The sequence below is a fragment of the Ambystoma mexicanum genome, chromosome 5q, assembly GCF_040938575.1.
Source record: "Ambystoma mexicanum isolate Mex_15411 chromosome 5q, UKY_AmexF1_1, whole genome shotgun sequence".
In the NCBI taxonomy this organism is placed as follows: domain Eukaryota; kingdom Metazoa; phylum Chordata; class Amphibia; order Caudata; family Ambystomatidae; genus Ambystoma; species Ambystoma mexicanum.
In genome coordinates, this window is record NC_090933.1 from 523,673,551 (window position 1) to 523,688,446 (window position 14,896).

General features: G+C 49.0%; 1 protein-coding gene across 1 annotated transcript in view; it reads right to left on the minus strand.

The window, feature by feature from the left end:
• Positions 1–14,896, minus strand: part of PRKDC (protein kinase, DNA-activated, catalytic subunit) — a 3,362,625-nt gene that overhangs the window by 955,362 nt on the left and 2,392,367 nt on the right. The window contains exon 64 of the mRNA XM_069621025.1: positions 5,981–6,119. Coding sequence (XP_069477126.1) covers positions 5,981–6,119 — 139 coding nt within the window. The remainder of the gene's footprint in view (positions 1–5,980; positions 6,120–14,896) is intronic.

The window sequence follows — 14,896 nt, forward strand, 5'->3', positions numbered from 1 at the left end:
CAATCCTTATACCTCAACCTTTCAGAAGCCAAGCGTGAAGGTTGAGGGATCTGACCTCTGGATGGAGAACCTGACCCCCCTCCCGTGAGAGCAGATCGTCTCAGTAGGGAAGACGACGTGGAGGGCAGATGGATAAGTCGAGAAGGTCCGGGTACCACGTCCTCCGAGCCCACGCCGGGGCAATGAGGATCATCCGGGAACCGAACTTCCGTAACCTCCGCAGCACTTGCGAGATGACGGGGACTGGAGGAAACGCGTACAGCAGCGGGAATGACCACTCCACCACGAACGCGTCTCCTAAGGCTCCTTCTGGAGGAAATTCCCGCGAGCAAAACCTTTCGCACTTCCGGTTGACACTGGAGGCGAAGAGATCCACTTGAGGGGTCCCCCAAAGGGCGAAGATCTCCAGGAGAATCTCCTGAGCCAACTCCCACTCGTGAGAGATTGCGCTCTGCCTGCTCAGAGCGTCCGCCGTCACGTTTTCGGCTCCGGCCAGATGAACTGCCGAGATCAAAACTTCCTGCTGGATGGCCCAGAACTCGAGCTGCATCGCCTCTCTGCACAGAGGAAGTGACCCTGCCCCCCCCCCTTTTTGTTGAGGTAGCGCATGGCCACTGTGTTGTCCGTCAGGATCAGGACATTCTTCCCTCGCACAGACGGCAGAAAAGCCTTCAGGGCTAGCCTGACGGCCCTCAGCTCCAACAGATTGATATGGAGTCTGGACTCCGACGGAGACCAACGACCGCTGACTGTCAGCCCGTTGGCATGAGCTCCCCATCCCGTGAGGGATGCATCCGTCACGATCGTCACCTCCGGCCAAGGAAGCCAAAATGGAGCCCCCTTCATCAAGTTGCCTTCGACGGCCCACCACAGAAGGTCTCGGGCGACCGAGGACGGCACCTGAATCGAGTCCGACATCCTGCCGGAGGACTGCGACCATTGCGTCTTGAGTGCCCACTGCAAAGATCTCATCCGCAGGCGAGCCTCTGGCACCAGAAGAATGCAGGATGCCATGAGGCCGAGCAACCTCAAGAACTCGAACGCTGGGAGCGTCTGGGCATGCTGAAACTTGTGCACCATCTGCTGAATGTGAATAGCCCTCACCTGGGGAGGAAAACACTGCCCCAGGGAAGTGTCGAGCACTGCTCCGATGTACTGGAGCCGCTGTGTTGGTGTCAAATGGGACTTCTTTAAATTGAGGGAGAAGCCCAGCCTGTGAAGGGAGCGACAGGCCATCGATAGATGATCCAGGACTTGCTCGGGAGAGCTCCCCCTGATCAACCAATCGTCCAGGTAGGGGTAGACGTGAATCCCCCCTTGCCTGAGATGTGCTGCCACCACCACCATGAGCTTGGTGAAAACCCTCGGGGCGGAGGTCAATCCGAACGGCAGGACCCGAAACTGAAAGTGCGAGTCGCCAACCGCGAACCTCAGGTACTTCTTGTGCTTGGGATGGATCGGCACATGGAAGTAAGCATCCTTGAGGTCGAGTGACACCAACCAGTCCTGAAGCTGAAGGGCCTGGAGGACTTGAGAGAGAGTAACCATCTTGAACTTGTCCTTCCTGAGGAGTTTGTTCAAACCGCGCAAGTCCATGATGGGTCTCAATCCCCCGTCTTTCTTCGAAACCAAAAAATAAGGGGAATACCATCCCTTGTTCCTCTCCGCTACAGGCACCAGTTCTATGGCGCCTTTCTCCAGCAGGGCTTGAATTTCCTGCGCAAGGAGCGGATCCGGACTCTGCAAAGAGAGGTTCCCCGGTGGATTGTCGCGAGGCCTGTGCCGAAAAGGAAGACAGTAGCCGTGGGTTATGATCTCCAGAACCCACACATCTGAAGTAATGGCTTGCCACTCTACAAGATGCTGCGCCAGCCTTCCCCCAACCGGCGAACCATGGGACATGGCCTCACGACTGAGCGGGAGCGGCTGCGGCGTTACCTGAGGGCAAAGAGGCAACTGCCCGAGCGGCCTTGGCACCACGGGTACCCTGTCGTCCACCTCTGGTACCCCTGCGTTGGCCTCTTTGACTGCCAGCTCCTCTCGCTTTACTGAAGGATGAGTAATAGCGAAAGGAACCACCCCTCCACTGCTGTCCCCTAGGACGAAAAGGCGGAGGTTGGCGAACTGCAGCGCCCAACGACTTCGCTGCAGCTTTTGAGGTCTGCAACCTCTCAAGGCTCTCGTCAGCCTTGCTGCCAAAAAGGTGTTCACCATCAAAGGGCATGTTGAGGAGCCGGGACTGCACATCAGGAGCAAACCCCGACTTCCGCAACCACGCAAACCTGCGTATCACGGTGCTCGCCGCCATGGACCTACTGACGCATTCAGCCAAGTCCAGACCCGACTGAACGGACTCACACATGGCATCCTTACCATCCTGGACCATAGAAAGGAAACCATCCCGTTCATCCCCTTCGGGAATACGTTCAGCCGCTAACGCAACACAGTTCCACAGAGTGTGCGTGAAACGTGACAAGGCACAAATGGAGTTGGCCGCCTGAAGCGCCATACCACCAGAAGAAAACACTTTCTTCGCCCAGCCATCAAAACGTTTGTCGTCCCTATCAGGAGGGATGGTAGGGTACGACGCCTGCTTTGCCGGGGCCGTGGCCGCCTGCACCACCAAACTTTCCTGAGTGGGGTGCCTGGTCAAGTAGCAGGGGTCGCTACTGGCTGGACGGTATTTACGCGACAAGGATCTGCCCACCGCCGGGAGACTCTCCGGAGCAGTCCAAGCCGCCGCCACCCTTCTCTGTAAAGCCATATGGAACGGCAGTACCGGGTCAGTTGGGGGGACCAACATCAAGGATGTCCGTCAGATCATCCTGCACAAACTCCCCTGGGGGAGCAGACCATCCCAGATACTCAGACACCCTAGCCATAAGGCGCCGGTACGAGGAATCGGCATGGGAGCCAGGCTCAGGCCTACAAAATTCCACCTCCGGAGAGGTGTCCAGTCCACTGGCATCATGCAGTGACTGCCTCAAATCGTCAAACTGACTATGGCCCGAGACAATTTCATCTGGCACCTGACTAGGAACCAGGCCATCAGAATCCTCATCCGCCTCCGAAATATATTCCAGGTGGCGAAAAGGCACCCGAGAGTGCTTGCTCTTAACCAGAGCCTTCCTAGGGGGCACACCCGTGACACGGGGCACCTCCGACACGAAAGGCGTCGATGGCGTCGAGCGAATCGGCGCCGACGCCGAGAAAACCGGCAACGGCGCCGAGAGGATCGGCGTCGACGTCGAGGAAATCGGCGTCGACGTCAGATGCAGCGCCTCCAGTATCGGCGGCGTCGACACAGCCCTCGAGGCCGGAGCCCCGAGCGTGTCCCTCGACGACCTGATCGTCGACGGCCTCGACGACGTCCTCGAAGCCGGAGCCTCGAGAAAGCCTGTCGACGCCCTCGACGCCTCAGACGTCGATGTCTTCCTCGAAGACTTCACAGGAGCACACGGTCTCGAACGCGTCGAGGACCGGGACCTGGAACGGGTACGGCGAGAACGAGCCTCCTTTTCCGAACGGGACCGCTCCCGTGACTCGTGCCGACCACTCTTGCGAGCGGCGTCTCTCGACCTCACACGGCCGACCCCACTCGGGGGCGCGGACGGCTGAGTACCCTGCGACTCAAGAATCGCCAACATTTTCTTCCCGAAGGAAGCCCATTCCTCCGGCGTCGCACGGCTGGTGGGGTAACCAACGTGCCGTGCAGAATCCTCGGAAGAGGACCTGGAAGGCGACCGGTGACGGCGCTTCCGAGAATGCCTCGAAGAGGCTGAGCAGTGGCGAGACCCACTCCTAGAAGAAGACCGACGAGACTTCCGACGATGACGCGGAGAGTCACCCCTCGAATCATCCGTCGAAAGCCCCGCCGACTTCGACTTCCGGGGCTTGGACACCCGACCTACCGACAACTTCTTCTTACGTTCGCGTAAGGCTTTGGACGTGAGCGACTGGCAGTCGATACAGTCATCCGTGTCGTGGGCCTCCCCGAGGCACCAGAGGCAGGCGTCGTGCGAGTCAGTCACCGACATCTTGGACCCACACTCCCCGCACTTCTTAAAGCCCGGACGCGGGGTTGAAGACGAAGTGGAAGACATCGCCAAAGGAAATTCACAAACGAACAGGTTCGAAGAACCAGAAAGAACAGAACTCCAAAGAGTCGAGGCTTAGAACCGAGAAACACGAAGCAACACGTTCGCGGAAAAAACGGAACTGAGGCTATGGGCGTCGTGCGTCCTACTTATCACATCGGATGACGTCGGATGTCGGAGGAGGTCCTCGACGACGGCGTATCGACGTCATCGACGCAGGACGCAGACGCCGGAAAAGTTTCCGAAGCAGCACAGCTGTGGTGATTACATGTCATAGATATGGAATACGTCGGAGGACCCAATCCCCTCGAATAGCGAGGCACAGCTTTTCACTGAAGCAGAGTCTGAGGTAACAGTCCCCTCGTCCAGCCAGGACACTAGTCCTCTGTGATGGTCTTTCAATATTATATTTGAAAAAGAGTAGCAAATCGAGCAGGAGTTAATATCCAGGTCTGGATACAAGCAATACAGACACTCCTCATGCTGAACCTCAATGTTTTTAAGATGGTAGTTGGGACATGCCTTAAGCACACTTTTCTTTGCCTTTGAGTCAGGTATGGTGGATCAGAAGAAAACACTCCACAGGGCTAAATACTGGAGGAAAAACCGGGGTCTGTGTCCAGTAGGGGAGCACCAAATGGGTGAATGACTGCTAAATCCCCAGAAGAGAATACTTCTCAGCTTTACAACAATGCGAAAGCAGTCTTGAAGGTGGTAAAATGTGCATAATAGTCAAATGTAAGTAGAGAACTTGAAGAGGACTCCCAACACTCGAAAGTAGAGTAAGAATCTGCAGATGGCCTCTAGGGCAGGAGCTAAGGAGGCACTGCCTATTGGCTAAGGTGTAGATGACCTAAAATTATACTGCAAGAACACTGAAGTGGTTGCAATTCTTCATTTAAAATGCAGCTGCTTTAATATTACAAAGGATTCCCAGCCTGGCAACGGGAATATTCAAGCAGCATGTGAAGCTATGAAAGATCCAATGCTGAAGAACTGACATTTTGCTACTGAAATCTTTGCCTGTGTACCACCTCCTCCAAATCCAGAGTGCCCCTTTATTTGAAAGATTTCTTTCTCTGTGTTATTCCCTCACGAGGGAGGGTCAGTAGCGTTTTTATTAGTTGTGTGCATTTTGTTAGATTACCGAAAGATCCGATTTTTATAGCAAATTAGTTGGACTTGTACTATTGTTTTTTGGCTTGCTTCTGTGTCGGCCCACACCCCTCCTGAAGTGTATGGTCTACCCTCAGTTTGTGCTACCATATACGCTACATGTGAAAGAGGTACACCAGTCGAGGCTGTGCCTGTTTCACCTTTATAATTGGGATCTCTGATGGGTTTAGTAGTAATGTGTGGCTGAGTTGAGTTTTACTCACTACTTATAGCTCTACTCCTGCAGAGCAGTAGTCATCCCATCACACTAGGATCATATTTGTTTATGGGATTATGTGAATCACTGAACTATCTGATTTTTCCATCTCTATAAGTGTTGCAATTTCGATGATGTGCATCGATTGTTGGGACAATTTCAGTAACATGAATATTGTGGTCGAATAGATTTCTTGCATATTTATTTTAGAAATGTTCTTTTGTTAATAGATTGTCAAACATTTCTGGTTCTGATAAAGCTAAACTAATAGCTGGTTAATGCGTTGAATAAATTCAATAACCTACAAAAAAGCATTAACTGCAGAATATCAAATATGGGAATTCACTTTGAAAATCACCTGTCGATTAGTTTATTAATCTTCTGGAGGAATAGCTCTGATCTTCAAATTTGTGTATGCACTTTTAGAAAGGATAACATCACATTATTTCAGGCATGTTATTAAGGAATATTTTCAATTATATCAGAACATTTTCTACATTTCAGTCATTACCTCATCATAGAGCTTAGCTGCTTCATAATAATCACTTTTTGCCTCGGCCAGCAATGCCTTCTGTGTAACTGACTTTGTTCCAAGCTTTCCACTGAAAATACCACGAAGGACATCATAATCTGACAGTGATCGATATAACCTAGAAAACATAAAAACAGAATTTAGAATACAAAAAAACAAAATAACGTTGTGCAGCCAGAGAGGGACTCGTAAGCAGACAAGGTACAAGCAGGAGACCATTTAGTCTCTTAGACAAGACATTTAATATCCATCAGCACAAAGCAACTAAGTCCTTTGGCAAAGCTTTGCTTTATGTAGGGACCTTTTTGTTGTGTTGCTTTTTTCTGTTTGTGCCACTATGTATATTTTGTATTATGTTTTCAATTTCAGATGATGGCTTCTGCCCTGGTGACGGACCAAGTACAAAATGCATTTGCCACTGTTGTGTATGGCTCTTCTTAAACATTGAATGGATTAAGTTACATTAAAAATCTTACCATATCCTAATGGTTGTATATGAACATTTCATCAAAACTTATTCCTACTGAAGTATTTCTTTAAGTAGCCTTCAAGCACGATTATGTGAGCACACACATCCTGTTTTCAGGCACCAGGGAGATGTCACAGTTGAGGGATCAGCAGAGGAACAGAGAGCATGTAAAATGTTCACAATTGTGTTCACAGCAGGTCAGGGTTTGTTCTAAGTATACCAGGCTCTTGTTCCTCCCCATTCATTTCAGTATGATTATCAACTCCTCCCTCCAAACTTTATTTAGGATTGCTTCCTTTGCAAACCAGTTATTCACAGACCCAAAGCTAGTGTCTTGCACTGCTTTCGTTTGATAATTTCTGGTCTTGTCAGGATGTATTGTAGGTCATTCAGGATTCGTAATGTACCTGGTACCAACAACCTCTGTTGCTCTGGGTTATCTGGATGGGGTCAGGCATTAGATGTTGAGTGCAGTTTGACCTTTGGGATTGCCACCTCTTCTATGCTACTTGCTGTAGGCCTACGAATACCTTATGCATAGGTTAATACCTTGGCTCCCTTTTTCACCAAGTTAGAATCCTAATTAATACCCCAGGTCTTATACATGGCCTAATGGCTAGTGTTGTTTTCAACTCCTCAATTTATCTGACTTGAAACTATTTTTCCACTCTTTCTTTGTTCTCTTCTCCATCAATTGTTATCTATCCCACTCTCTTCCCTCCCCTCCCTGCTCATCTGCTTCCTTCTCCTCCTCCTCTCCAATCACCTCTGTGCTCTTTCTTCTTTCCTACACCTTTTTCTACCTTCTCTTACTTTCTCCCTCCATTCAACTCTTTCGATCACCCTCATCTCCACTCTCTGCCCTCCTCTTCACCACCCGTTACGCTCTATCCTGTAACTGCACCACACTCCAACAAGTAACTCCCATTCCAATTCTACTCTTGCAGCCTATTTGACAGATAAGCGGGGGTGGGGCAAGAGTACTCATTTGAATGTGCTGAAATGGATGCTTGGTGCAAGCACCCCTTTAATTGGTATTTGCCTGTGCAAAGAACTCAACAAGTCTAATCTAATTCACACCTGGTGGCAGGACTAGGGTGTTGTACAAATGCACGCACACACAGACACACCCTATGCGGGATGCTAGATTAAAAAGGTGGGAGAAATACCATGTGGTTCTCTCCCAGGCTGCAATACAAGGCAATAGTTGGTTAGTTGGAACACGAGTACTGAGAAAACCACAGAGTGAGGAAAAGCTACACAGCTCACTGCCTACCTATGCTAGATCTGAACAGGACAGACGGGAAAACCCAAGCGTTACTGTTTTCTGGGAATAAGGCGTTACTGTTTTCTGGGAATAAGGCTGGATTGGACCATTGATCAGAGGTGCCCATCCACCGTAACATGGCAAACGGATGCAAGAAATAACAGTCCACAAGGGAGCTAACCTATACCGGACAGCACAAGGATGCAATTAAAGGAAAAGAGGATCTGTTGAGTGTGGCATTCACTGGTTGCAGGAATACAATAGGAGTCTCTGTGCATAGACTGTAGGGGGTGCCTGTGATACCACCCACTATATGGTTGGGGTACAGGCACAGAGGTATTCCAGCCATGACTCTCATGTGGTAGCAATGGACGAGCAACCAAGGCTGAGACCCAAGGGAGGTGATGCAGGCTGGTTCTTAGGTCCAGTGAACCCCCAAACCCCCCACAAGGAAATGTCCACACACTAGGCTATGTGCTAAAAGTTCTTTTATTAAAGGATAATAAGTTAGGTAGGTATTTACAAATAAAGAGACTCACTTTGTACTATGGAATTCTACTAAAATAGTGAAATCAATACATAGAGTTCTATGGGGTACCACAGTTATTCTAAGTTCAGCAATAATGCACCAACTAGTAATGGTTATAAAACAGCATTGCAATAACTAAACACTGTTTAACCCCACAGACAGCCTCACCTCAGCTGTCGGGCCCGGCATGGGAGCCCAGATGCCGCACAGGGGTGGGAGGGGGGGGGTTGACTTCACCACTGCTGCATTCCTGCGGCTCCGAAATCGTCAGGTAAGTGGGGACAGGGCATTCAGCATATTATTCCTTCGCCTCGCCTGAGGGCCTTAGGGAGCCATCTTCATGATGGCATTCCTAGCCACGACCCAGGTGCCCTCTTTCTATGGTGGATTTGCCATGCATATATTATAACTGTGTAGAAATTATCCTCAAAGCTTTACTTGGATTTGAAGTTCCATTCACTTTAAAAGATATCACATATTGGTTTCACTTGGATGAAAAATATAATTCATTTTAATTTGCAGCATCACAATGGTTTTATTCAGATTTGAAGTTTCATTTCGCTTCTTAATGTTCGATTTGCTCAAGGGAGCTCCAGCTCCCACTCCATGCTTACACCAGCCCTCCTGCTGCTGTTCATGTCTTCCCTCCATGCACAGATTTCCCAGTTGTCTCTCTTGCTGCTGGGCTGGACTCCTTTGATACACAGGCTGCAGGTGTGGATGTCTAATCAGCTCTACGTGACCACAATCAATGGTACATGCCTGACCTTTACAGCTCTCAGCAAGCATCTTCCTTGTCTCAGTACCAAAGTGGTGAAAGTGTGTGGTCCTCATTGTTCTTAGTTGCCTCTTCTTCGTCCCAGTACTGTTCAGTGTTCAATGGGGAGAAATTAGGGGAACTGGCTTATAACGGCCTAAGAAAATGGGAGACAGGTTGGGTTGGTCACTAATGGGAAAAGGGGGATACAATGTCTTGCCCGATGGCGTCCTACTTCCAGTCCCCAATGACACTCAACCCAGGTGATCCTCCCTCACTTCTCCACCCACAGGGTCCAGCTCCAAGAGTGATGGCCTTTCCCTGGCCTCCCGAGCAGAGGTTCCAAGGGGTTTAGGAGTGAGAATACCCTCTGGTTTCTCACAGTGCCCTAAAAGGTATCCCGTGGGTACTGTTCACCAATAAATAAAAGGAAGAGCTGCGCTGTCAGGGGTTCAGACTGGACTCCTGTGCAGAAAATAAGCAGAACACACAGTTTAAGATGGTAGAGTAGAAGGAGGCCCTGTCCCTCCAATGTATTTCCAGCATCACACATTACTTTGGACTGTGATGCTGTGTTGTTTAGGTCACTACTGGTTCACCTTCTCACCCCTCTTAAGTGTGTAGCCTGCCCTAGGCCTGCGTTACCACCAAAGGTGAAGGAGCTATATCTTTTGATTGTCACTGTTTTACCTTTATGATTGCTTAGTGTTTTGGTTTTTAGAAGTGTGAGTGTTGATTGGGCCATTTTACCCCTACTCATCTTTGTACTCCTGCAAGGCAGAATCCAATTTGTCACACCTCATCCACAATGTCTGTGACTTGGACTTAACTTTAGGTCTGGTTGATGCAGACAAACCCAGTGTTTCCACTTCCTTGGCCATCATCTTCTGAACAGAAACTCAAGGCTTCCCTATAGTTGACATCGAAAGAATGTCCAGCTGTGGGAGTCACCAAGGCTATGGCCTCCTGTAAGTTGGAGGTCATCTCCATCAGATCTTCCTCGCTGTATAATTCCTCAGAGAAATCTCTCTTCTTTGGAACATGGTGGTTCCAACCCAAATGGGACGAGATTACCTTCCTTGTCAAAGACTTCAATCATCCTTGACATGAATTTGCCCATTGGGAGCTGGGAATTTTCTTGAGGTTCTCCGGCGCTGATGGCGGGGAAGGGAGCTGGTGCAGTGTACTGCAATGTCCGAAGGCGCTAGTTTGGATCAGTCCATCGGATCCAGGGCCAACCCCATAGGTGTGCGGTTGTGGTCTTGGAAGGGGTTCCTTCTATATTGTCAAAATGTGTTCCTCCCCATTTAAGTCACTGAGGCTCAAGTTGTCGGCACTGGGGCCTTGGCAAAGACATTGAGCATACTGAACCCTTTTGTGTCGAAGAGCCTCTGGGGGAGGTGTAAGGAACGCATGGTATCAACAGCAAGACAGACAAGTGACCACAGTTCAAGGGTGGCTATTGAACTTCAAAAAGGGTTTGAAAAACGCCTATCTAATCTTAAATCTACAGATGGGAGCAAGCTGCGACCATCAAATAATAATAACGCAGTACTGGTGGTGTCTTGTCAAAATAAAAGGGCCTATACTAATACACCTATTGCCAATCTAAATATAAATAGTGTGGGAAACAGAGTGTTACGAAAAAGAAAGTAGTGTTCACAAAATGATATGCCTGGCTGTTCAGGCTGTTGCCCTCCCTTCCGTTTTCGAGCGCAGCACAGTCTTTGGCTTCTTTAGCACAAGGATACAGTCCAATCATTAGCATCAGGGCCTTCTGTGCTCAAGTCTCTTTGCTTATCAAAGACTCTTCATTCAGAAGGCCTGAAGTGCGCAAATAAACGATAAATTATTTTCCTCTGTAGATTTTCACAAGTACTCGGTGTAGGTGATTCGCTTTTCACCCCGGATCCCTCTCAGCCGGGCTCACATCCCTTTAATACAATGTACTTCACCTTGGATCCCCCTCATTCGGGCTCAGATCCTCTTAACACAATGTTCGTAGGATATTCCTTTTAGGGTGACTCACGGTTCACCCCGGATGCTCCTCAGCGAGCTCAGATAACAGATCCCCCCTCAGTCGGGCTCAGATCTCCGATCCCCCTCAGTCGGGCTAAGATCCCCTTTTAACACAGCTAGTCTCCCTCGGCCGGGCTTGGACCAATTTCAATTAATATCAACTATCAAAATCCTTTGAATGTGCACAGGGTTTGGCTTGACCCATTGCAGGACCACTTCGATTTCACAATACCTTTCCTTTTAACATTTGCCACATTTCAGTTGGATACCTAACAGAGACTTTCGAATGAGCACCCACGTGATGCCGGACCACTCTGTCTACGGTATCTGTTAGGGAGAATTCTCATTGATGGCTAATTTCCCTCACCTAGTGAGTCCCCCAGCAGCTTTGCTGGACTTCAGGAGTGTATTATTTTCCACTTGGTAAGAGTGTGAGCTTTTCCCCCACTCTTACCTGTGTTTTGGCAAGTATATTTCTCTGTTTTTTGTGATTGTGGACTCTGGAGTACACCACATCAGTAGCCCCCTTCTTTTGTGTGTCACACAGCACCTTCAGTGCAGTGACACAGGGTTGTCTTTGAGACCCCCCCCCCGGCTCCATTTCTGAGGCGGACTACGGTCCCCCAGAAAAGGGTAAAGTTACCATTAACTTTACCTTGTCAATCTACCACAGATCCAGTACACCCCATCTTCCATGGAGTACTGAAAAGGGTTAATTCGTATCCCTTTTTATCTGTACCTCCTAGAGCATTGTTTCACTCTTAACATTTAGACTTGGCTGGTGGCAGTGGTATCTACCCTAACTTTTCTACCGCGACTATATTAGATAAACGTGGTATTGTTCTTGGCTATTATATTAGCCTCGAACATAAATCCGCTTGACCAAATTGTCTTTCTCTTGGCTCCGGTTGGGTTTATTCGCCATTTCTTTTTGTTAAAGTCCTTCTTGTGTTTTACTTTATGCGGCAAACTAGGTTTGCCTTCTTTGTTCACCATCTTTTGGTGGGCTTCTGCTCAGAAGCCCTCCGCCAGGCGCCTGGGTGTCTAGGTGGGCTGAATGTGAGGGAGGGGTGTAGTCACCCCCTGCACAGGGTATCCTAGGAAACCCAAGTCGCACTTTGCCATGATTGGCTGAGGTGGTTGTCCAGGTTGGACAACCCCCTGCTGGGTGATTGACAGACAGACTGTGTGAATGGGGGTTTTGCGCATAAAAGGCAGGTCTCATGGGCTAGAAGTCAGAGTCGCCACTGGAACAACAAGGAACCGAAGAGAAGCAGAGAGAACGACGACTGCTGCAACTACCCCATCCCGGTAAAGCCCTGCTGCAGTCCTGAGCTATCTACCCTTCGAAAACCAGAGAAGATCCAGTCCGGAGTCTTCTTCCCTTGAGCCTGGTGGGGATAACCAGCTCATCTTCCACAGCCAGAGGATCCTCTTCTTGGTCGAAATCGCTGCACACTGCTGTAGTGGTCCGGATAGCCATCTGAAGAGCCTCTCCTGTTTTTAAGGAGCGCACCTTTTATTACCGTCGCTGCTGCCGGCTTCATCCCTGTGTGGTGCAGACCCCTCCAGACGTCGTCCTTCGTACCGAAGCTCCAGGAACCATGGGTCTGCGGGAAACCAACAGGAACAACTGCCGTGGCACCAGCTTCTTCATTGAATAAGGTACTGTGTTCCGCTTGAGGAATTAGGGTGAATCACTTTTCTTCGCCTCCAAGGCTTGCCCTTGTTTTCCCTCCTTCTTATAACTTTTGCTTCCTCTGTTGACAATATCTAAGTACTCCTGGCAACGTTGAATCTTGAACTGTCCGATTGTGTGATCCTCGACAACAGGAACCTGGTTCCACTTGACACTGGCTCCGGCCTATTGACTCTTGAATTCCGTCAAATAGTGTTCTCTGATTCTGTCTACCTTGACAAAAGTATTGCCTATGATTTTTGCCCCCAACTCTCTCTGGTTAACTCAGGTGCTAAGTGTGTTTTTGCCCCGGTAACATTTCTTGCCGCGGATACGTGTTTCTTTAGTAAGACCGAACTGTCATTACTGTCAAAAAGTGATAGCAAGTTTATTCCCGGTAACGTCTTTTGGTTCATAACACTGGTCCATTAAAACATAGGGTACTTACCTGGAGTTGGAGCGTACCAAAGTTAATTGGTTTGGTTGTAGTGTATTTTACGTGTGGTTTTGAATTAATAGAAATGTTGTGTTAATAACAAATGGTTTAAAAATAAATGTACTTATATTTTTTACCTGAAACCTTGAGACAGTGTTTGCTTGAGTCACAGTAATTGTGGTCCCTTTGTGTAATCTCTGCTACTGCTCATATACTCTTGAGATAAGCCTGGCTGCTCCGCTACTGCTACCACTTTAACATAGTAGTACAGGCTTGTACCAAAGGTAAAACTTGTATTGCCACATGTAGTCTTAATTGTGTGTAGTGGTCCCTCAGGGCACGGCACAGGATTCTGCCCAACAATGGGGATGGAGGACTATGTATGACATGCACACCTGATAAATATGCTAGGAATGGGCATAGCCTGGGAAGTGTATGTCGGGCTTGGATGCCAATAAAAGGTACACCTGCTTGGGACGAAGCGGTGACAGAAGCAGAGTATTATCGGAATGAGAATAGCAATAAAAAGTAGTTTGTTACTTTAGATGTAACGAAAGGGGGGAATGTGTGGGAGTGAGGGGTCGTTTGGGCCCCCCTCATGCATTCAGTACAATGTGCATCACTTGCACGACCAACAGTGGGGGACGCCTCCATTGCCCTTATGCTCATAACCAGCCCTCATGCTGACGATGACATAGGTGGGACTGTTGCAGAGACACTTGCCATCCATTTTGTGCACCTTCGACTCCATTTTGGACTAAGCCTCACTGCGATAATACGAAAAGGCTTCTCTCCCCTCTGCAGCGCCGCGCTCATGGCCCACACCTTTTCTCCCTGTGTCTGAAAGCTTTACAGCTCCGTTCTCACGCCTGAGCCGGAGGTAATTGCTACAGAAAAAATGTAACATCTCACTCTTCCTCTGAGATCACTGCCCCATGTGTGAACCGGCATGATCCAGGCCCTGCAGCTCATCCATCTCGACAAACCTGCCTGTGTTCTCTCACCCCCGCCATTGGAAAATTACTGCCAGTGTAACCCTGTGTCCCTGCAAGGTATTCTCTTGATGTACCAGATACGCGACCCTGCCATGAAGCCCATCTCAGTGTGCCCCCAACTACAATCAGACCTCTGTCACAGTATATTGCACTCTAGAACTAACAAACGTCACAGTGCCCCCCTAGTTTCTTTGATGCGCCCAGACCCACCCCATGATCGATGTTATCACACCCCCAAGACCCCTAAGCCCAGTTCTCCATATAAGTCTTAATGAGTGATGGTACGATCGTATATGTATACGATTTATAAGTTTGTGATGATTTGCTCAAAGGAGCTGTAATGACTATTATTTAGTGCATGTTTAACGATAGTATCTCATGTTAGCTTAGTTAATGGCCACCGTGCTCCACAGCGACCTGACCCTCACCCCGCCTGGACACTGGCAGCTGGACCACATGATGCTCACTCTCCCACCAACCGAACAGCCAATCCTGAGGGAGCAACACCTACACATCCATAGGCAACGCAAACGTGTGTCCAAGCACAACATACTTTGTAATCTTTATGCCTGACCTCATTGATGATGATTTTTTTGTCGCCCCCATCCTGACAAAGATCATTAATGCCTCTTTCAGAGACCAGGAAGTGCCTAATGCCATCAAAAAAGTCACAGTAACCCCCTTGGTTAAAAAACCCAATCTTGACCAACGCGATCCGAATAACCTCAGACCCATAACAAATTGC